This window comes from Panulirus ornatus, chromosome 57, assembly GCF_036320965.1.
Source record: "Panulirus ornatus isolate Po-2019 chromosome 57, ASM3632096v1, whole genome shotgun sequence".
Lineage (NCBI taxonomy): Eukaryota > Metazoa > Arthropoda > Malacostraca > Decapoda > Palinuridae > Panulirus > Panulirus ornatus.
Window position 1 is genome coordinate 8,888,493 of NC_092280.1, and position 25,193 is coordinate 8,913,685.

Here is a 25,193-nt window from a genome sequence, read left to right on the forward strand (position 1 = left end):
TAAGTATAATAAATGAATATTTTTTTTTTTTCGTACTATTCGCCATTTCCCGCGTTAGCGAGGTAGTGTTACGAACAGAGGACTGGGCCTTTGAGGGAATATCCTCACCTGGCCCCCTTCTCTGTTCCTTCTTTTGGGAAATTGAAAAAAAAGAGAGGGGAGGATTTCCAGCCCCCCCGCTCCCTCCCCGTCTAGTCGCCTTCTACGACACGCAGGGAATATAACCTACAAACCTCTAACAGCCAGGATCGAACCTTGGGACCCCTGCGTGGCAGGCGGGAGCATTACCGCTGGACTATTTCCTTCTTTTCTTCCTGCCTCACTCACACATAGACTACTGGCATTCTGTCCACAAACATACAATCTCTCCTTGTCATACAGAACGCCTAACTCGCATAACTCATTCTTCATAACTCAAGATTTTCTTGTGGTGAGCACTATGTTCTAGCCCTGCCTTTTGGCAAAATGGTAGGAGCACTATATAGGAGCTGTAGGTAGGAACATTTAGACAGAAGCATTAGGTAGAAACATTGGGTAGAAGTAATTTGTAGGAACATTAGGCATGGAGGATTAGGTAGAAACATTAGGTAGAAGAAATAAATGGGAATATTAGACAGGAGCATTAGTAGACGTAGTCAGTGGGAACTTTAGGAAGACATAGTCACTAGGAACATTAAGTAGATGTAGTCAGTAGGAACATTAGGTAGATGTAGTCAGTAGGAACACTAGGTAGATGTAGTCAGTAGGAACATTAGGTAGATGTAGTCAGTAGGAACATTAGGTAGATGTAGTCAGTAGGAACACTAGGTAGATGTAGTCAGTAGGAACATTAGGTAGATGTAGTCAGTAGGAACATTAGGTAGATATAGTCAGTAGGAACATTAGGTAGATGTAGTCAGTAGGAACATTAGGTAGATGTAGTCAGTAGGAACACTAGGTAGATGTAGTCAGTAGGAACATTAGGTAGATGTAGTCAGTAGGAACATTAGGTAGATGTAGTCAGTAGGAACATTAGGTAGATGTAGTCAGTAGGAACACTAGGTAGGAGCCTCTGCAAACACTGCATCAGAGTCACGCTCTGACAGTGGCCTGTTAAGGGTGAGGTACTAAAAGTTAAGAAGAGGCACTGGAGTTCACTGGTTATGGAGACCATGTCAGATTCCCGAATCTTTTCCATAATTTGTTGTATGGAAAAGATCGTACCTTTTGCTCTTTGATTCTTTCCAAAAACTAAACGGCCATTCCCCCAATTTCCTCTCTGTTTCTTTTGTTATTCTTATCTCTGATATACTTTCGTCAGTAGGTCTCACATATCCCTACATCGCATTTTCTTTTTCTAATACAGTTGGTCATTTTCCTTCATTTCATGCTTCACTTTCAGCGGCTGTTAGTTAAAGCTCCACATTTTCACTTATCCATTTGAACAATTCGATGTGTATACCATCCATGCCATTTGCCTTTCCATTATGTACCGTCTTCATAGAACTATCCATTTTTTGCCGTACTACCAGTTAAGGAGACCTTTAGCAACCAATCACATTAAGTTTTCTGAGTCTGTTTCCTGCGTTAGCGAGGTAGCGCCTGGAACGGACAAAGAAAGACCGCATTCACTCACATCCATTCTCTAGCAGTAACGTGCAGTTCACCGTATCCACAGCCCACTTATCCACAACCAGGCCCCCAGACCTTTCCATAGCTTCCCCCGGCCGTTTCACATGCCCCAGTTCAGTCTCATGACCCCTGTATACCACATCGTTCCAAATCACACTATCCCGTGCAAAATATATGGATGAATAGATGAAGCGGTAAATGAATAGACAAAAACACTCACAGAAATATGTGGGCACAAGCTGGTTTTATATCTGTTTTGATTGCTCCTCATGTTAGAGAATGCATGCGATTCTCGTGGATCTGACTGAGTGTCCAGATGTTTAATCTTCATCCGTTCCAAATGTCCCCCAACACTTTGCTCAGTGTCTCATCTAGCACTACCTATTTTGCCATATTTTCATCTCTGTGGTCAACACACTACGTGTGGTTCAGTTTTGGATATGGCTTATGTGTTTTGAAAGAGCAGGTGTCTTGGGTGGTGTTTTACAGGTGTCGTCTCTTCAAGCTTCTGGTTCCGAAAAGTCCTGGTATGAGACAGTGAAGGATTAGTATTCAAGCCAAGAAGGATCTGTCTGTTCGGACTTGCAAGAGCACATTCTCCATGAATTTCAGGCAAAGAATATCAATACATGCGGATCTGTGAAGTGGCACTGAGTTTTACTCATCATTACAGTCATCATTATCATTACTTATATATTTATATATACATATATATATATATATATATACATATATATATATATATATATATATATTTATATATATATATATATATATATATATATATATATATATATATATATATATATATATATATATATATATATATATATATATATATATATATATATATATATATATATATATATATATATATATATATATATATATATATATATATATATGTATACATATATATATATATATATATATATATATATATATATATATATATATATATATATTTTTTTTTTTTTTTTTTTTTTTTTTTTTTTTTATACTTTGTCGCTGTCTCCCGCGTCTGCGAGGTAGCGCAAGGAAACAGACGAAAGAAATGGCCCAACCCCCCCCCCCCATACACATGTATATACATACGTCCACACACGCATATATACATACCTACACAGCTTTCCATGGTTTACCCCAGACGCTTCACATGCCTTGCTTCAATCCACTGACAGCACGTCAACCCCTGTATACCACATGACTCCAATTCACTCTATTTCTTGCCCTCCTTTCACCCTCCTGCATGTTCAGGCCCCGATCACACAAAATCTTCTTCACTCCATCTTTCCACCTCCAATTTGGTCTCCCTCTTCTCCTCGTTCCCTCCACCTCCGACACATATATCCTCTTGGTCAATCTCTCCTCACTCATTCTCTCCATGTGCCCAAACCATTTCAAAACACCCTCTTCTGCTCTCTCAACCACGCTCTTTTTATTTCCACACATCTCTCTTACCCTTACGTTACTTACTCGATCAAACCACCTCACACCACACATTGTCCTCAAACATCTCATTTCCAGCACATCCATCCTCCTGCGCACATCTCTATCCATAGCCCACGCCTCGCAACCATACAACATATATATATACATATATATATATATATATATATATATATATATATATATATATATATATATATATATATATATATATATATATATATATATATATATATATATATATATATATATATATATATATATATATATATATATATATATATATATATATATATATATATATATATATATATGATGCTTGAATTCCAATAAAGGAAGAATAAAGAGACTTTACTCCTGCAAGAGGCCCTCCTTACTGAGGTATTTGTAAGGCCTCACGACGAGCTGGAGTGGCGTGGGTGGGGGGGAGGTGAGGTAAAAGAGGGGTGGGAATAGGAGGAGGTTGAAGGTGGGGGGGTGGGGAAGTGAGGTGGATGGGGGTGACTACAAAGGGGTTGGGGTGAGTAGAAAGGGGTTGTGGTTGGAATTGACCGAAGAAGTGGGTGGTGAAATGGTCCAGGTGGTGAGGGAGACCATGAGGATGGATGGAGGGAGGGAGTGAGCAGGACTTCAGCTGTTGAAGGAGGTGGGTGGTGGGGGAGCTGTTGAAGAGATCAAGAAGGAATCCTGGTATTCGCCTGAGGCCAAGCGTGTCTAGCTGTTGAGACCGGGACAACATGTTGCCATGGGAAACGGCTGGCCAAGCTTACGAAGAGACTGGCGATGGACGAACGCTGCGTCGTGCCTGGTGCTGGAGTTGGACGATGGTATACGTCGTGTTAGGACAGGAGGAGGGAGGAGGAGGAGGAGGAGCTGTGGAGGATGTGGATGCTCGGAGGAGGTGAGGGAACGACGAGGCTTCCTGTGGAGTGTAACTTGGGGTCTGGCAGTAAGAGCCTTCCAACAATACCACGGGGATAGAAATATAGACCATTGAGAAGTATTAGATTCTCTTGGTTTGAAATGACTTCATCACCATCGATGACTTATGTTTCTTTACCACTTGGAGTATCTGCCTCTATCATCACTTGTGGTTTATCTGTCATAACCTCCACCTATGATGGCTTATCTCTCATTACCACCACTCGTAACTTACCCACCTTTGCCACCACGCGTTCCCTGTGTTCTCTCACACACACACACACACATCCCACCCATTCTGATGCATCCCACTATCACAAGAAATAGAAATTAGATTTTAAAACGCTTTTGAAGAGGGAGTTGGTTCTTCCCAACCTTACCAATCCGTGGGTCCCAGGTGCTATGCATCTCGTCCATGAAAAGACCTTGCTAACTGTTCCTCTAGCTCTGACCACCAGGCTTTGGAAGACATTACAGTGTGGGAACAAAAGATACGCCACATTCATCAATCCTCAAGTAAGTGCTGTTGTTAACATTACTTCGCTAATGAGAGATAATCATGAGGAATGTTAATCAGACAGAACTCATGGCGTCTCATGATAGATGACTCACGTTCGCTTATCGAGGTCAGTGGACAGTTTAAATGACACCCAGTGACTTCGTGACTTGAAATCCATGGACTTCAATACCTTACAGCTATTAATATCAAAGATCAGATGTTTTATCGAGAGCGCGATTCTGATAACTGTTTCCTTTGCTATTACAACCTTTCGTAACCTTCATGTCTGTGTGATTATAGGTAAGTCAAAGTAGGGCTTTAGGAAGCTAATGTCGCCCTGTAGTTGCCCATGTCATCTCCCACACAGCGAATCCTCCACCTGCTGCATGGACTGGTTAAGTTAAATGTACTGAATGAGGTCTCCTCTCTCCTCCCCCTAAAAAAAAAGGACAAATTCTTCTCTCATGTTCCTCACTCCAGCCAGACACCATTATGTGAGGAAGACAAGCAGGGGAAAGATAGAATATATATATATATATATATATATATATATATATATATATATATATATATATATATATATATATATATTATCCCTGGGGATAGGGGATTAAGAATACTTCCCACGTATTCCCTGCGTGTCGTAGATGCGACTAAAAGGGGAGGGAGCGGGGGGCTGGAAATCCTCCCCTCTCGTTTTTTTTTTCTCTTTTTTTTCTTTAATTCTCCAAAAGAAGGAACAGAGGGGGCCAGGTGAGGATATTCCAAAAAAGGCCCAGTCCTCTGTTCTTAACGCTACCTCGCTAACGCGGGAAATGGCGAATAGTTTAAAAGAAAGATATATACATATATATATATATATATATATATATATATATATATATATATATATATATATATATATATATATATATATCGCAAGGTAATAACTTATGCTAATTCTAGAGACGAATCTTGAATGTAAAATAGATAAATTTTCCACGTCATGGGGGAACTGGTTGAGTCTTGTGTTGACCCCAAACAAGGAACAAGTCGTGAACACGTGACCTCTTCCTCAGAGGCATTGTTTTGAGCTATTGTTTGGGGTCCCGGTGTTCTGTATTTGTCTTTTGTTTCCTCTCAAAGACTTGTGATGGAGGGGTCAGCAGACATCTGGTGGAGGCGTGGATGACTGTGTCTCGGTGTGGATGTTGGAGAGTGAGGGGAAGGGTGTGGGGGCTAAGAGATGGTGGATGTGTGGATGCAGGGGTGTCGGTGCGTGTTTGGCTATGGTTGTGGGTATGAGGTCCGCCTTGATGAAGATGTGCTCGTCTCCCAGTGAGTGTGTAGATGTGGCTCAGATGTGTGTTTTGGTATGGATATGTCTGACTGTGTACACATTTGGGGGGCGTCCGTGTCTGGGTGTACATGACCGTGTGTGTGTGTGTGTGTGTGTGTGTGTGTGTGTGTGTGTGTGTATATAGATACAACGCATATTGAGCTAACATCGATTAGTGATGCTGAGTGCTCATGTAAAGCTATTCAATCGTTATTAATCAATTCGGAATTCAGACTTACGGGGGTGCAACACATTCCCAAATTCGACATATGCGCTGCCTCCTTGTATTCTGAGTTATTGGAAAATATTTCAAAACTGGAAATCCATTCATCTGAAATCGAAGCTGAGGTGACAGTGTAGGTATGATCATGACTGTGTTACATATACATGAATTATCATTACCATTATTATTATCATCCTTCTTCTTATTATCATTATCATTATTATCATTATTATCATTATTATTATCATTATTATCATTATTATTATTATTATTATTATTATTATTATTATTATTATTATTATTATTATTATTATTATTATTATCACTATCATTATTATTATTATCATTATCATTATAATTATTATTATCATTATTATTATTATCATTATTATTATCATTATCATTATTATTATTATTATTATTACTATCATTATTATTATTATTGTTATTATTATTATTATTATTATTATTATTATTATTATTATTATTATTATTATCATTATTATTATTATCATTATTATTATTATCATTATTATTATTATTATTATTATTATTATTATTATTATTATTATTATTATTATTATTATTATTATTGTTATTATTATTATTATTATTATTATTATTATTATTATTATTATTATTATTATTATTATTATTATTATTACTATTATTATTATCATTATTATTATTATTATTATTATTATTATTATTATTATTATTATTATTATTATTACTATTATTATTATCATTATTATTATTATTATTATTATTATTATCATTATTATCATTATTATTATTATCATTATAATTGTTATTATCATTATCATTACTATCATTATTATTATCATTATTATTATCATTATTATTATTATTATCATTATTATTATTATTATCATTATTACTATTATCATTATTATTATTATTATCGTTACTATTATTATTATTATCATTATCATTATTATTATCATTGCTATTATTATCACTCATTATTATCATGATTATCATTATTATTATTGATATCATTATTATTATTTTTATTATTATTATCATTATTATTATTATTATCTATCTATCTTCGAAATGAAGAAGATGAAGTGAACCACAGTAGTAGTAGTAGTAAGAGAGAGAGACAGCGACAAAGCAAAAAAAAAAAAAAAAAATTATTATCATTATTATTATTATTATCATTATTATTATTATTATTATTATTAGTATCATCATTGTTATTATTATCATTATGATTATTATTATCACTATTATCATTATCATTACTATTATTGTTATCATCATTATTATTACTTTTTTTTTTTTTTTTTTTTATTATGAATATAATTATCATTATTATTACTATTATCATTAATATTATGAATATAATTATCATTATTATTATTACTATTGTTATCATTATCATTATCATTATCATTATTATTATTATTATTATTATTATCATTATTATTATTATCATTATTATTATCATCATTATTATTATTATTATTATTATTATCATTATTATCATTATTATTATCATTATTATCATTATTATTATTATTATCATTATTATTATTATTATTATTATTATCATTATCATTATTATCATTATTGTTATCATTATTATTATTATCATAATTATTATTATCATAATTATTATTAATATTATCATTACTATTGATATTATCATTATTGTTATTACTATTACTATTATCATTATTATTTTCATTATTATTATTATTATCATTATTATTATTATTATTATTATTATTATTATTATTATTATCATTATAATTATTAACCAATCTGGAGGCCCTTTGATAAAAGTATCTTGAAGCTGTAGCCCTCTGAAACCCTATCCAGAATCTCCTTTGGAGGGAGAAATTCTCTGACGAGACTGATTTTTCGTTGACTGACGATGATACATATATATGTATATATATACATATATACATATATGGAAACATCGGTGAAGGGGGCAAATGGGAGGAAATAACAAGTAGTGGTGATGTGAGAAGGAGATAGAGTGAGTATTTTGAGGGTTTGTTGAATGTGTTTGCGAAGTGAGAGGGTTAGGGAGAATGATTTGGTAAACAGAGGAGAAGTAGTAAAAGCTTTGCGGAAGATGAAAGCCGGAAAGGCAACAGGTTTGAATGATATTGCAGTGGAATTTATTAAAAAAGGGGGTGACTATGTTGTTGACTGGTTGGTAAGGATATCTAATGTATGTATGACTCATGGTGAGGTGCCTGAGGATTGGCGGAATGCTTGCATAGTGCCATTGTACAAAGACAAAGGGGATAAAAGTGAGTGCTCAAATTACAGAGGTATAAGTTCGTTGAGTATTCCTGGGAAATTATATGAGAGGGTATTGATTGAGAGGGTGAAGGCATGTACAGAGCATCAGATTGGGGAAGAGCAGTGTGGATTCAGAAGTGGTAGAGGATGTGTGGTTCAGGTGTTTGCTTTGAATAATGTTTGTGAGAAATACTTAGGAAAACGAATGGATTTGTATGTAGCATTTATGGATCTGGAGAATGCATATGACAGAGTTGATAGAGATGCTCTGTGGAAAGTATTAAGAATATATGGTGTGGGAGGCGGGTTGTTAGAAGCAGTGAAAAGTTTTTTTTATCGAGGATGTAAAGCATGTGTACGAGTAGGAAAAGAGGAAAGTGACTGGTTGTCAGTAAATGTCAGTCTGCGGCAGGGGTGTGTGATGTCTCCATGGTTGTTTAATTTGTTTATGGATGGGGTTGTTAGGGAGGTCTATGCAAGAGTTTCGGAGGGAGGGGCAAGCATGCAGTCTGTTGTGGATGGGAGGGCTTGGGAAGTGAGTCAGTTAATGTTCGCTGATGATACAGCGCTGGTGACTGATTCGGGTAAAAAACAGCAGAAGCTGGTGACTGAGTTTGGTAAAGTGTGTGAAAGAAGAAAGTTAAGAGTAAATGTGAATAAGCGTAAGGTTATTAAGTACAGTAGGGTTGAGGGACAAGTCAATTGGGAGGTAAGTTTGATTGGAGAAAAACTGGAGGAGGTGAAGTGTTTTAGACATCTGGGAGTGGATTTGGCAGTGGATGGAACCATGGAAGCGGAAGTGAGTCATAGGATGGGGCAGGGGCGAAAGTTCTGAGAGCGTTGAAGAATGTGTGGAAGGCGAGAACATTATCTCGGAAAGCAAAAATGGGTATGTTTGAAGGAATAGTGGTTCCAACAATATTATATGGTTGTGGGGTGTGGGCTATAGATAGAGTCGTGCGGAGGAGGGTGGATGTTTTGGAAATGAGATGTTTGAGGACAATATGTGGTGTGAGGTGGTTTGATAGAGTAAGTAATAATAGGGTAAGAGAGATGTGTATTAATAAAAAGAGTGTGACTGAGAGACCAGAAGAGGGTGTTTTTAAATGGTTTGGTCACATGGAGAGAATGGGTGAGGAAAGTTTGACCAAGAGGATATATGTGTCAGAGGTGGAGGGAACGAGAAGTGGAAGACCAAATTGGAGGTGGAAAGATGAAGTGAAAAAGATTTTGAGCGATCGGGGCCTGAACATGCAAGAGGATGAAATGCGTGCAAGGAATAGAGTGAACTGGAACGATGTGGTATACCGAGGTGGACGTGCTGTCAATGGATTGAACCAGGGCATGTGAAGCGTCTGGGGTAAAGCATGGAAAGTGTTGTGAGGCCTGGATGTGGAAAGGGAGCTGCGGTTTCGGTGCATTACCCAGCACTACCTCGCGTGCATGCGGGGGGAGGAGGCTGTCATTTCATGTGTGGCGGGGTGGCGACAGGAACGAATAAAGGCAGCAAGTATGAATTAAGTACATGTGTATATAAGTGTATGTCTGTGTATGTATATATATAAATGTATATATATATATATGTATATATATATATATATATATATATATATATATATATATATATATATATATATATATATATATATATATATACGTTAAAATGTATAGGTATGTATAAGTGCGTGTGTGGACGTGTACGTATATACATGTGTTTGTGGGTGGGTTGGGCCATTTTTTCGTGTTTCCTTGCGCTACCTCGCTAACGCGGGAGACAGCGACAAATTATAATCAATGAATAAAATATGAAATGAATAGAAATATATATATATGTATATATATATATATATATATATATATATATATATATATATATATATATATATATATATATATATATATATATATATATATATATATATATATATATATATATATATATATATATATATTTTTTTTTTTTTTTTTTTTTTTTATAATTTGTCGCTGTCTCCCGCGTTTGCGAGGTAGCGCAAGGAAACAGACGAAAAAAATGGCCCAACCCCCCCCCCCCCATACACATGTACATACACATGTCCACACACGCAAATATACATACCTACACAGCTTTCCATGGTTTACCCCAGACGCTTCACATGCCTTGATTCAATCCACTGACAGCACGTCAACCCCTGTATACCACATCGCTCCAATTCACTCTATTCCTTGCCCTCCTTTCACCCTCCTGCATGTTCAGGCCCCGATTACACAAAATCTTTTTCACTCCATCTTTCCACCTCCAATTTGGTCTCCCTCTTCTCCTCGTTCCCTCCACCTCCGACACATATATCCTCTTGGTCAATCTTTCCTCACTCATTCTCTCCATGTGCCCAAACCATTTCAAAACACCCTCTTCTGCTCTCTCAACCACGCTCTTTTTATTTCCACACATCTCTCTTACCCTTACGTTACTTACTCGATCAAACCACCTCACACCACACATTTTCCTCAAACATCTCATTTCCAGCACGTCCATCCTCCTGCGCACAACTCTATCCATAGCCCACGCCTCGCAACCATACAACATTGTTGGAACCACTATTCCTTCAAACATACCCATTTTTGCTTTCCGAGATAATGTTCTCGACTTCCACACATTCTTCAAGGCCCCCAGGATTTTCGCCCCCTCCCCCACCCTATGATCCACTTCCGCTTCCATGGTTCCATCCGCTGCCAGATCCACTCCCAGATATCTAAAACACTTCACTTCCTCCAGTTTTTCTCCATTCAAACTCACCTCCCAATTGACTTGACCCTCAACCCTACTGTACCTAATAACCTTGCTCTTATTCACATTTACTCTTAACTTTCTTCTTCCACACACTTTTCCAAACTCAGTCACCAGCTTCTGCAGTTTCTCACATGAATCAGCCACCAGCGCTGTATCATCAGCGAACAACAACTGACTCACTTCCCAAGCTCTCTCATCCCCAACAGACTTCATACTTGCCCCTCTTTCCAAAAACTCTTGCATTTACCTCCCTAACAACCCCATCCATAAACAAATTAAACAACCATGGAGACATCACACACCCCTGCCGCAAACCTACATTCACTGAGAACCAATCACTTTCCTCTCTTCCTACACGTACACATGCCTTACATCCTCGATAAAAACTTTTCACTGCTTCTAACAACTTTCCTCCCACACCATATATTCTTAATACCTTCCACAGAGCATCTCTATCAACTCTATCATATGCCTTCTCCAGATCCATAAATGCTACATACAAATCCATTTGCTTTTCTAAGTATTTCTCACATACATTCTTCAAAGCAAACACCTGATCCACACATCCTCTACCACTTCTGAAACCACACTGCTCTTCCCCAATCTGATGCTCTGTACAAGCCTTCACCCTCTCAATCAATACCCTCCCATATAATTTACCAGGAATACTCAACAAACTTATACCTCTGTAATTTGAGCACTCACTCTTATCCCCTTTGCCTTTGTACAATGGCACTATGCACGCATTCCGCCAATCCTCAGGCACCTCACCATGAGTCATACATACATTAAATAACCTTACCAACCAGTCAACAATACAGTCACCCCCTTTTTTAATAAATTCCACTGCAATACCATCCAAACCTGCTGCCTTGCCGGCTTTCATCTTCCGCAAAGCTTTCACTACCTCTTCTCTGTTTACCAAATCATTTTCCCTAACCCTCTCACTTTGCACACCACCTCGACCAAAACACCCTATATCTGCCACTCTATCATCAAACACATTCAACAAACCTTCAAAATACTCACTCCATCTCCTTCTCACATCACCACTACTTGTTATCACCTCCCCATTTGCGCCCTTCACTGAAGTTCCCATTTGCTCCCTTGTCTTACGCACTTTATTTACCTCCTTCCAGAACATCTTTTTATTCTCCCTAAAATTTAATGATACTCTCTCACCCCAACTCTCATTTGCCCTCTTTTTCACCTCTTGCACCTTTCTCTTGACCTCCTGTCTCTTTCTTTTATACATCTCCCACTCAATTGCATTTTTTCCCTGCAAAAATCGTCCAAATGCCTCTCTCTTCTCTTTCACTAATACTCTTACTTCTTCATCCCACCACTCACTACCCTTTCTAATCAACCCACCTCCCACTCTTCTCATGCCACAAGCATCTTTTGCGCAATCCATCACTGATTCCCTAAATACATCCCATTCCTCCCCCACTCCCCTTACTTCCATTGTTCTCACCTTTTTCCATTCTGTACTCAGTCTCTCCTGGTACTTCCTCACACAGGTCTCCTTCTCAAGGTCACTTACTCTCACCACCCTCTTCACCCCAACATTCACTCTTCTTTTCTGAAAACCCATACAAATCTTCACCTTAGCCTCCACAAGATAATGATCAGACATCCCTCCAGTAGCCCCTCTCAGCACATTAACATCCAAAAGTCTCTCTTTCGCATATATATATATATATATATATATATATATATATATATATATATATATATATATATATATATATATATATATATATATATATAAATATATATATATATATATATATATATATATATATATATATATATATATATATATATATATATATATATATATATATATATATATATATATATATATATATATATATATATATTTGCTAATAAGCACGAGGAAAATGAAACATGGTGAGCCCAAGTGCACTTTCGTGTAATAATCACATCGTCTGGGACAAGAATGAGGGAAGACTTCGTCATTTCATGAAGCCCAGTAGTTGGTAATGTATCAGTATCATGAACAATGTAAATTTAGTCAACAAACTTAGTGATATCTAGGATGATTATGGTTTCAAACTAATAAGTTGTGATGTGTCATCCTTAGTCACAAAAGTTCCAGTTGATGAGCTCTTAGAATATTTGTTTGATGCATTCGATGATCTTGATTTACTTATTTCAAATTCTGTGTTTCTTGAACTGATGAAATTTGTGTATAAAAGACTGTATTTCAGTTTAATGGAGATTATTATGCTCAGAAGTTTGGTATTGCGATGGGTAGCCCTTTGTCATCACTAATATGTAATGTATGCACGGAGTTATTTGAAACGAGATTTCTAAGGAATATCTTACCCTCTAAAGCAATCTGGTTTAGGCATGTAGATGATGTTCTTTGAGTCTCATCAACAAGCGAAAACTTACAAACATTCCTCCCTTTACTTAACAGTTTAGTACATTCTATGAAATCCTTAGTACAAATGGAAAATGATTGTACGTTGGAAACGTTTTTAACTTTAGCATATACAAAAAAAAAAAAAAACAGTGTTTGCTATTGTGTTCACGCTCACTCAGCTCAACTTGACAAAGATTTATAATCATCATTCCAGTCGATGTACCTTTGGGCATTACGTATATGCAGTCCAGAAATCTTAATAAGTTAGAAGATAACGTCTACTGGATCCAAGTTGAAGTATCCTATGTCTTTTATTGATGAATTATTTAAGTTGGCAAAGAGATGAACTTATGACGTTAAACCCAAACCTCACTTTGATACTAACAATCTTTTATGTTACTCCCCAGCTTGCTTAAATCCTTTAATGTGAATGAAGCCTTCAGCAATAATGGTACTGCAAAGAATATGTTAATCAATAACTCGCGAGAAAAATCTGCGGGTTGTGTTTACAGAATACCTTGTAAAAGCTGTAATAGTTTTTACATTTGTCAGACTGGTTAGGATCTGTACGTTAGACTTAAGCAATATATGTATATATATATATATATATATATACATATATATATATATATATATATATATATATATATATATATATATATATATATATATATATATATATATATATATATATATATATATATATATATATATATATATATATATATATATATATATTATAAAAACAGGTTAAGAATGAAATGATTTGTTTGATCATGTTAAGAATTATGACCATTGTACTGACTGGAGTAACGCTAATTCAATCATCAGCTGTAACGCTTTGACCAACAGATACATCACTGAATTTTCTCTTTATCAAATACACAAAAGTTCTTTACATAAATATTGGTTAAGGTCTATACAAACTGGATATGTTTGTCGTCGGCAAAATTTGTAAACGATTTCCAGTCTTGTCCACATAAAAAGAAATTTAAGACAGGCATGGTTCCAGACCGGAACACCACCCACCGAAATTACTAATATACCAACAGCGTCTTAGATCCACCTCTTCTTTTTATATAATGACTGTTGTAAGTCTTCTATTTCATTCTTGCATCAGTCCTGACGATGTGATCATCACTCGAAAGTGCACTCGGGGCTTATCGTTTCATTTTCCTCGTGGTTATCAGTACATGTATATATACAAGCTTTTATATATTTATATATATATATATATATATATATATATATATATATATATATATATATATATATATATATATATATATATATATATATATATATATATATATATATATATATATATATATATATATATATATATATATATATATATATATATATATATATATATATATATATATATATATATATATATATATATTCTTTTTTTTTCATACTATTCACCATTTCCCGCGTTAGCGAGGTAGCGTTAAGAACAGAGGACTGAGCCTTTGAGGGAAAATTCTCACTTGGCCCCCTTCTGTGTTCCTCCTTTCGGAAAGTTAAAAACGAGAGGGGAGGATTTCCAGCCTCCCACCCTTTAGTCGCCTTCAATAACATGCAGGAAATACGTGGGAAGTATTCTTTCTCCCGTATTCCATATATATATATATATATATATATATATATATATATATATATATATTTTTTTTTTTTTTTTTTTTGCTTTGTCGCTGTCTCCCGCGTTTGCGAGGTAGCGCAAGGAAACAGACGAAAGAAATGGCCCAACCCATCCCCATACACATGTATATACATACGTCCACACACGCAAATATACATACCTACACAGCTTTCCATGGTTTACCCCAGACGCTTCACATGCCTTGATTCAATCCACTGACAGCACGTCAACCCCGGTATACCACATCGCTCCAATTCACTATATTCCTTGCCCTCCTTTCACCCTCCTGCATGTTCAGGCCCCGATCACACAAAATCTTTTTCACTCCATCTTTCCACCTCCAATTTGGTCTCCCTCTTCTCCTCGTTCCCTCCACCTCCGACACATATATTCTCTTGGTCAATCTTTCCTCACTCATTCTCTCCATGTGCCCGAACCATTTCAAAACACCCTCTTCTGCTCTCTCAACCACGCTCTTTTTATTTCCACACATCTCTCTTACCCTTACGTTACTTACTCGATCAAACCACCTCACACCACATATTGTCCTCAAACATCTCATTTCCAGCACATCCATCCTCCTGCGCACAACTCTATCCATAGCCCACGTCTCGCAACCATACAACATTGTTGGAACCACTATTCCTTCAAACATACCCATTTTTGCTTTCCGAGATAATGTTCTCGACTTCCACACATTCTTCAAGGCTCCCAGAATTTTCGCCCCCTCCCCCACCCTATGATCCACTTCCGCTTCCATGGTTCCATCCGCTGACAGATCCACTCCCAGATATCTAAAACACTTCACTTCCTCCAGTTTTTCTCCATTCAAACTCACCTCCCAATTGACTTGACCCTCAACCCTACTGTACCTAATAACCTTGCTCTTATTCACATTTACTCTTAACTTTCTTCTTTCACACACTTTACCAAACTCAGTCACCAGCTTCTGCAGTTTCTCACATGAATCAGCCACCAGCGCTGTATCATCAGCGAACAACAACTGACTTACTTCCCAAGCTCTCTCATCCCCAACAGACTTCATACTTGCCCCTCTTTCCAAAACTCTTGCATTCACCTCCCTAACAACCCCATCCATAAACAAATTAAACAACCATGGAGACATCACACACCCCTGCCGCAAACCTACATTCACTGAGAACCAATCACTTTCCTCTCTTCCTACACGTACACATGCCTTACATCCTCGATAAAAACTTTTCACTGCTTCTAACAACTTGCCTCCCACACCATATATTCTTAATACCTTCCACACAGCATCTCTATCAACTCTATCATATGCCTTCTCCAGATCCATAAATGCTACATACAAATCCATTTGCTTTTCTAAGTATTTCTCACATACATTCTTCAAAGCAAACACCTGATCCACACATCCTCTACCACTTCTGAAACCACACTGCTCTTCCCCAATCTGATGCTCTGTACATGCCTTCACCCTCTCAATCAATATCCTCCCATATAATTTACCAGGAATACTCAACAAACCTCTGTAATTTGAGCACTCAGTCTTATCCCCTTTGCCTTTGTACAATGGCACTATGCACGCATTCCGCCAATCCTCAGGCACCTCACCATGAGTCATACATACATTAAATAACCTTACCAACCAGTCAACAATACAGTCACCCCCTTTTTTAATAAATTCCACTGCAATACCATCCAAACCTGCTGCCTTGCCGGCTTTCATCTTCCGCAAAGCTTTTACTACCTCTTCTCTGTTTACCAAATCATCTTCCCTAACCCTCTCACTTTGCACACCACCTCGACCAAAATACCCTATATCTGCCACTCTATCATCAAACACATTCAACAAACCTTCAAAATACTCACTCCATCTCCTTCTCACATCACCACTACTTGTTATCACCTCCCCATTTGCGCCCTTCACTGAAGTTCCCATTTGCTCCCTTGTCTTACGCACTTTATTTACCTCCTTCCAGAACATCTTTTTATTCTCCCTAAAATTTAATGATACTCTCTCACCCCAACTCTCATTTGCCCTTTTTTTCACCTCTTGCACCTTTCTCTTGACCTCCTGTCTCTTTCTTTTATACATCTCCCACTCAATTTCATTTTTTCCCTGCAAAAATCGTCCAAATACCTCTCTCTTCTCTTTCACTAATACTCTTACTTCTTCATCCCACCACTCACTACCCTTTCTAATCAACCTACCTCCTACTCTTCTCATGCCACAAGCATCTTTTGCGCAATCCATCACTGATTCCCTAAATACATCCCATATATATATGTATATATATATGTACATATGAGAGCAAACTCGCTGGAAAAGTATAAATAGGAGCCCCAAGATTGCAACTGTATTTCAAGTCATTTTCAAGGATCGGTCAAGTGAAGGACTTGTTCAAAGATACTTGAAAATTTCTTGAAATACAGTGGAAAGCTGGAGCTTCTGAGTAATTTTTCCAGCGAGTTTATTAGTGCTTTACGTGTGTATGTGATTTTACTACAATATATATATATATATATATATATATATATATATATATATATATATATATATATATATATATATATATATATATATATATATATATATATATGTTCATGCATATAATTATATAAGTGTGAGAGTTTCAGCGTCTGACATTACGTTACATGATCATAAAAGATACACATGAAGTTATTGAACTTGTTTTCAGCAGGGATGAGGTATCAATTAATTGCCGCTCCTGTCGTTCAAACTGGTTGTAAATGGTCAAACTGACTTTATAAGAGCGTCATCTCAGGGGCCGAGGACTCATACATGAGTATGAGTACATCGAATTATCGTCTTTATTTGTAGATTTAAGAGGTCATCTGCATATGAGGGGACTTTAACATTGTAGTGTCCGGGAAGTAACGAAAGGACATGTGGCAAGAGACTGAAGAAGGCTGGAGAAGGAACACATACCCTCTGGGAAAACTCTATTGTAAATCTTGAGGATTTTGGAGGTGAAGCCTTTGTGACATAGCTCCAACTTAGCGGCCAAATATGAAGTTGGCTAACCATTTCTTTTGTTTCTTGGTCATGAAGCGTGGTATCAACTACCTTTAGTGAAAGGATGTTTCGTGGGATAGTGTCAAATGTTTTCTTGATATCTACTGGGGGATAGTGTCAAACGCTTTCTTGATAGCTACTGGGGGATAGTGTCAAATGCTTTCTTGATGTCAGTTGTCATTAAGACTGAGCGGGAAGGGGCTGTGGTTGGCTGAAGTCACCCAGGACGTGTTTTGTGAGGCTTATATTCAGTGTGGGAGTGGTGGTGACTGGGTACAATGCAGTGGTGTATATGTGAGGGTGGAGTACTTTGGTTGACTCTGTTTTGGTTTACCTTTTTAATGTGTTTCAATAAAGGGCTTTAGAAGGAAGAAGTGGTGAGTGGTGTGGAGGGTTTTATGATGGCAACTATGTTGACGAGTGTCCAGATCTGTGTGAATATACTGTGTAACCAGAAGTGGTTGAGGATACTTATAATTGCTTTAACTGCAACTGTGCCGAAATGTTTTATGTGGAAGTTGTTGTCAACACCTAATTCAGCGGAGTTCTTTAAGGTTTTGAATGACTTATATATATATATATATATATATATATATATATATATATATATATATATATATATATATATATATATATATATATATATATATATATATATATATATATATATATATATATATATATATATATATATATATATTTATATATATCTTCTTTTTTCTTTCATACTATTCGCCATTTCCCGCGTTAGCAAGGTAGCGTTAAGAACAGAGGACTGGACCTTTGAGGGAATATCCTCACCTGGCCCCCTTCTCTGTTCCTTCCTTTGGAAAATCAAAAAAAACTGACAGGGGAGGATTTCCAGCCGCCCGCTCCCTTCCCTTTTAGTCGCCTTCTACGACACGCAGGGAATACGTGGGAAGTATTCTTTCTCCCCTATCCCCAGGGAAATATATATATATATATATATATATATATATATATATATATATATATATATATATATATATATATATATATATATATATATATATATATATATATATATATATATATATATATATATATATATATATTAAATTGGTTCTGGATAAGGAGATGTGGTTTCGGTGCATTGCACATGACAGCTAGAGAATGAATTTGAGCTAGTACGGCTTTTCTTTGTCTGTTCTTAACGCTACTTCGCTGACACAGGAAACGGCGATCTAATATGGGAAATATTCATATACCTACCTACATATATAAATATGTATATATATATATATATATATATATATATATATATATATATATATATATATATATATATATATATATATATATATATATATATATATATATATATATATATATATATATATATATATATATATATATATATATATATACATGTATAGATAGATAGATAGATAGACAGCTGTGTACTTAACACAGAAACGCTTGTAAACACAGACCAGACTACGCCTAAAATTTCGTGCCTCACCACGTCACTCAGAAGCCCCACCGTAACATCTCTATGTCCTGGACGTCCAGCGTGTCTTCACCGTCAGGGGGAGGGAGGAGCAATACTGTCCCGGCGTCCGACCTTCCAGGGAGGCCAGGCCAGCCCGGTGCATTAACGCCTCTCGCGGCTCATGTGAAATTCAGATTGTGGTCGTCGGCGAGGCGATGACAAGAGACAAGGAAGGGTCGTCCTACCCTGATCATGCATCTCTCTCTCTCTCTCTCTCTCTCTCTCTCTCTCTCTCTCTCTCTCTCTCTCTCTCTCTCTCTCTCTCTCTCTCTCTCTCGTCACCAACTTTGTGAAGCTTAATATTGACCAGTTAATTTTTCTCTTTTTTTTTTTTTTTTTTGCCTTTTAACATTTCATATGTGGGAATGAAAGGAAGAAAATGAGAAGAGGGTTTTAGGATTATATTGATAGATAAAGCGACAGAAGACTTTCATTTTCTGTTTATATGTTTTTTTTTCGTTTGGCAGTTTTCCATCATTTTTGATGTGTATTGAAATTTGATAGTAATTTCTCCTTTTTGTTCTTACTGAGACGTGGATTTAGACGGAAGATTTTTAATAATATGACTCATTTTACAGGATATGTAAATTCTTGATTCTCATGTTCCATCTTCGTATTTGTTTTGTTGTTGGTTCATTTGAAATAGATATAGATATGTAACTCATGATGCAAACTGCTAAGTATCCCAGAAACCCACGAAACTTCTCATAACATTAAGCGTTCCCGCCATCTTTCGTACACCTACGAATGATTTCGTAACGGTAACTACGAATGATTTCGTAACGGTAACTTTTATTTCAAGTTATTCATTTGGCCCAGAAAATCAGCTTTGATCGTTATGGAATTATGACAGTATTCTCCTCAGAATTTATGACGAAAAAAAAATTTATGATTTATTTAGCTCTTGGTTTTCCTGTTTCCTCTATGAAGCTTTATAGCTTTAGCTGTAGATATTATTATTTCCACTGGGAAACATCACAGCTTTAGTTATAGTTATAGATACCTTCTTTGGAGAACACCACATCTTTAGTTATATCTATAGATACCTTCTTTGGGCAATACCATAGCTTTAGTTATATCTATAGATACCTTCTTTGGGCAATACCATAGCTTTAGTTATAGCTATAGATACCTTCTTTGGCAATACGATAGCTTTAGTTATAGCTATAGATACCTTCTTTGGGCAGTACCATAGCTTTAGTTATAGTTATAGATACCTTCTTTGGAGAACACCACAGCTTTAGTTATAGTTATAGATACCTTCTTTGGAGAACACCACAGCTTTAGTTATAGTTATAGATACCTTCTTTGGGCAATACCATAGCTTTAGTTATAGTTATAGATACCTTCTTTGGGCAATACCATAGCTTTAGTTATAGTTATAGATACCTTCTTTGGACAACACCACAGCTTTAGTTATAGTTATAGCTAATTCCTCTGCATAACATCATAGTTTTAGACTTGAATATGGCTACTTCTTCAGGAAAGCTTTATGGCGTTATCCCAAAGTTTATCTGCTTCCTCTGGAAAACATCACAGCTATTAGCTCTAAATATATAGCCACCTCCTCTGGGGGAAAAAAAATAGTTCAGTTCTAAATATAGCTATATCCCCTGGAAAACATCATAACCTTAGCTTTAGATATGAGTATCTCCTCTAGAAAACATCATAACCTTAGCTTTAGATATGAGTATCTCCTCTGGAAAACATCATAACCTTAGCTTTAGATATGAGTATCTCCTCTGGAAAACATCATAACTTTAGCTCTGAATATAGCCACCTGCTCTGGAACACATCACAGCATTAGCACTATCATAAAGTAACTTTTGGAGGCAGTCGTACACACCTCACTGGAAAAATCCCTCCAAAGTTTACCAGTCTCTGTGGATTTTGGTTTTTGGTAATGGATCGGGTGTGAGAAAACTTGAACCGTTGCAAATTGCAAGGTAATTATTGTGGTCAAAAATTTTAAGAATAGCCCGTGGGTTTGCAACGTAGAAAATAATAATAATATATAAATTTCCCTCCAGCGCCAGAGAGAGAGAGAGAGAGAGAGAGAGAGAGAGAGAGAGAGAGAGAGAGAGAGAGAGAGAGAGAGAGAGAGAGAGAGAGAGAGAGAGAGAGAGAACATGACATATAAACAAAGCCTGGAAGATGGTGTATAAGATTAGGTAATTGTGTGGTGCTGAGCTACGGCTGGTGAAGCGAAAAAAAAGAAAAAGAAAAAGAAGAAAAAGGAAATATTACCTGGGGTGGAGCGACACGATCCTCAGGCCTCAAAGTATAAATATTTTTGTCGAGAGAAAGTTTGTTGTTGTTGTGTTGATAGGATCGTGTGTGTTTGTGTGTGTGTGTGTGTGCAAGGTTGAGGATGGGTAGGGAGGGAGGAGAGGAGGTTGAGTGGGAGAGAGGGGTTATTGTCGGGGGGTGGGGTGGAGCTGGTAAGGGCAGCAAACAAGAGACTTACATAAACGGAAGACGCAGCTGGACCCAGGGGTAGTAATAATGAAGCGAGACGTGTTATAACTGTACGTCCACAAATCAGCGTCTGGCGACGATTGTGGCTGGGCATCACCTGTCGCCACACATGTGACGCAGTGAAACCGTTTATGGTCTTTTAAATCATCTGGAGCGCCTGACGAAGGTGCTGTCGGTGTGTCACTTCGACTGATGGTTCTTTACCTTGAGCGCTTGAGGTCCGTGATGACTGACCCGAGATAGTTGATAGGGCCTAATGCTCCACTAACTAAACAGCCAACTATGTTATCACATCAAGTAACAGTTGAAGAAGAGAAGGTTCTCATGGAAGAACGTCGTGGCAATATAAATGGAAGCCACAGGGTCTCCCAGGTCCCTGTGAAAGGAGACGATGGTTCTCCAGGCCTTCTCTCACCACACCACACCTCTCTCTCCCACCCGCCGACAAATTCTTCGAAACATTTAAGTTGAGGTGATATGCCTTCTAGCTTGTATGTATATTGATGTATGAGTGTTATTAATTACTCTTATATACTTTATATACTCTTATTAGGGCTCTTTCAGCTTCCAGGAGGTGAATTATTCTGATACAAGAAGTTCATCGATACGACCGTATTCCTTATCGTCCTTTGACGAAGACGTAGCCTCGCCAAGCCTGACTTTTCACTGGGTGTAAAAGCAAATACAGAGTCTGGCATATATGAATATATATATATATATATATATATATATATATATATATATATATATATATATATATATATATATATATATATATATATATATATATATCTTAATTCGTATTTCTACACTTGTTGAATTGTTTTCATGAACGCCAAAATTGGTTAAACTTGCATGCAAGCAAATCATGTTTCGGAAGAAAGGGAAGTCAGATGAAGGTGTCAGTTTCTTGATACCACATTAGCTATCTTTTACACTTCTCAGTGGCGCACTTATTGGATAGGAGAGTATTTGAACATCAAAGCTTAAACTTGCAAGAGGCCATTAACACAAGAGGGATGTTTGGTTGTGGAACCTGGACTGGTGTCTCCTTATGCTGAAGACGAGGGTAGAGGCAGAAGAAGAGAAATGGTTTTGCATTTGTCGAAAGAGATGGTGTTAATTGTTAGTGACGTAGATGACTAGTGGCACAGACAGTAAGTGGAGGTAGTAAGTGGCATGAATAGTTACTGACGTAGTTAGTAGTATAGATAGTGGTGTAGATAGTTAGTGATGTAGATTGTTGATAATGTAGATACCTAGTACTGTGAATAGGCGTGCCTGTATCTGTTGCCTGTTACTGTAGCCTGTATCTGTTGTCTGCTACTGTAGCCTACGTCTGTTGTCTGTTACTATAGCCTACGTCTGTTGTCTGCCACTGTAGCCTGTATCTTTTGTCTGCTACTGTGGCAGAGACAGACAGCTTGTGATGTAACATCATGGGAGGAGGGAGAGAGAGAGAGAGAGAGAGAGAGAGAGAGAGAGAGAGAGAGAGAGAGAGAGAGAGAGAGAGAGAGCACTTGGTACTTACGTCCATGGGTGGGAGACATGGCAGAAGCGGCAGGTTATCCGTCCTGACGGTGCCGCTGAAGGGGAGGTAGCGGGTCTGGGCGGGGAGGCGGCGGGTGGCGCACACCTGGATGCACTCCTCGGCAGATGGCACCGACAAGCGGCCCAGCGGTGTCCCCAGGGGGCTTAAAGCTGGTGCGAGAGGGTTCAGATGGGACGATACCGGCCCGCTGAAGGTGGGACCCAGGTGCTCCAGCAGGGGGCCAGGCAGGTGGGCCGGTCCCCCAGGGGCCAGGTGAGGCAGCAGGTGCAAGAGTGACGCGATCCTAGGGTGCGGCTCCACCTTCAGGGCGAACTCCGCCGGCAGGAGGACACAAGTCTCCACCAAGGGCGTGCCGGCGGCCATCACCATCTTGCCGGCAGCTAGGAGCGGCGCGGCACTCTGCTGTGCTACCAACATTCGTCACTTGTGGGTTACACACTGTCTACCTTCGTCTCATTTTCCTCGAGCACGAATGTCTCTTGTGATCATCCATAGTGAAAGAGAGTTTTACCTCCCTGAGGTATAGATATATATATTATAGCACTATTATCACTCTATCTGCGTACGGACGAATGGGGTAGGGGGGAGAGAATAATTACCCATTAGAATAAATGCTATCTGAGGTTAAGAAGCCAAGCGATGGTACAACTTTAATGGCATCCACGCAAACCCCGGGCTGTAACGAACCTACCCTGGCCAAAATAACACTAATTCATCTTCATCACCCCATCTCCTTCCACAGGTAATCCCCGAGAGAAGTGCTCCCTGAGGCGCCTCCCAGCCACGGCAGCAGCAGCAGCAGCAGTGAGGGAGGTGGCCAAGCCACTAAGCGGAACCCTCTCGCGTGTCTTAATGCTGGTGGCTCGGGCGTGGCGGGCAGACGACACACTCACACCCTACAACACCCACCCACCCTCCCTCCAACCTCCTTTCTCTCTCTCTCTCTCTCTCTCTCTCTCTCTCTCTCTCTCTCTCTCTCTCTCTCTCTCTCTCTCTCTCTCTCTCTCTCTCTACTTGCTCTTCTCTCACCCCTTTTCTCTCGTGTTTTTCACTCCTGCGTTTGTCGCAGGAAGGAGGAGATAGATAGATAGAGAGAGAACCGATGAGGTAACGAACGGAGTAAAGTTATTTCTTTTCGTATCATTCTAAGATCGAGAGGCGCCGAGCCTCCCCCAGAGACGATGAACAGCTTGAGCTGGCTAAGGTCCACTCCCTCCCTCCCCGCCTGCGCCCTGTTTCTCCAGCCGTCACTCAGACATTCTCGTCCTTCGGATCGATCTTCAGGAAAATGATCCTCCTCACTCGGCTCGTTCTCACGCTTGCCCTGTAGCCCGAGACTCTCCTCGTGCTCGTCAGCATCGCCTTCAGCAGCGAGGACGGAGGGAGGGGGAGGGATGCTCGCGTGCCGGCTGCTGGTGCTGTGGGCGGAGCGGTGGCACTGCGGTTGCTGGCCTGCGTCTCCTCCAGGCAGTGCCACGCTCACAGGTTCCTCGCCTGGGCAAAAACATGGGTCG

The 25,193-nt window shown here is 38.1% G+C and overlaps 1 protein-coding gene across 1 annotated transcript in view; it reads right to left on the reverse strand.

Moving 5' to 3' along the window:
* The window catches only part of LOC139766159 (uncharacterized), a 75,539-nt gene that overhangs the window by 47,520 nt on the left and 2,826 nt on the right, over nt 1–25,193 (reverse strand). Inside the window, exon 2 of the mRNA XM_071694430.1 lies at nt 23,659–24,237. Within this exon, the coding sequence (XP_071550531.1) occupies nt 23,659–24,096 (438 nt within the window). The 5' untranslated portion in view covers nt 24,097–24,237. The remainder of the gene's footprint in view (nt 1–23,658; nt 24,238–25,193) is intronic.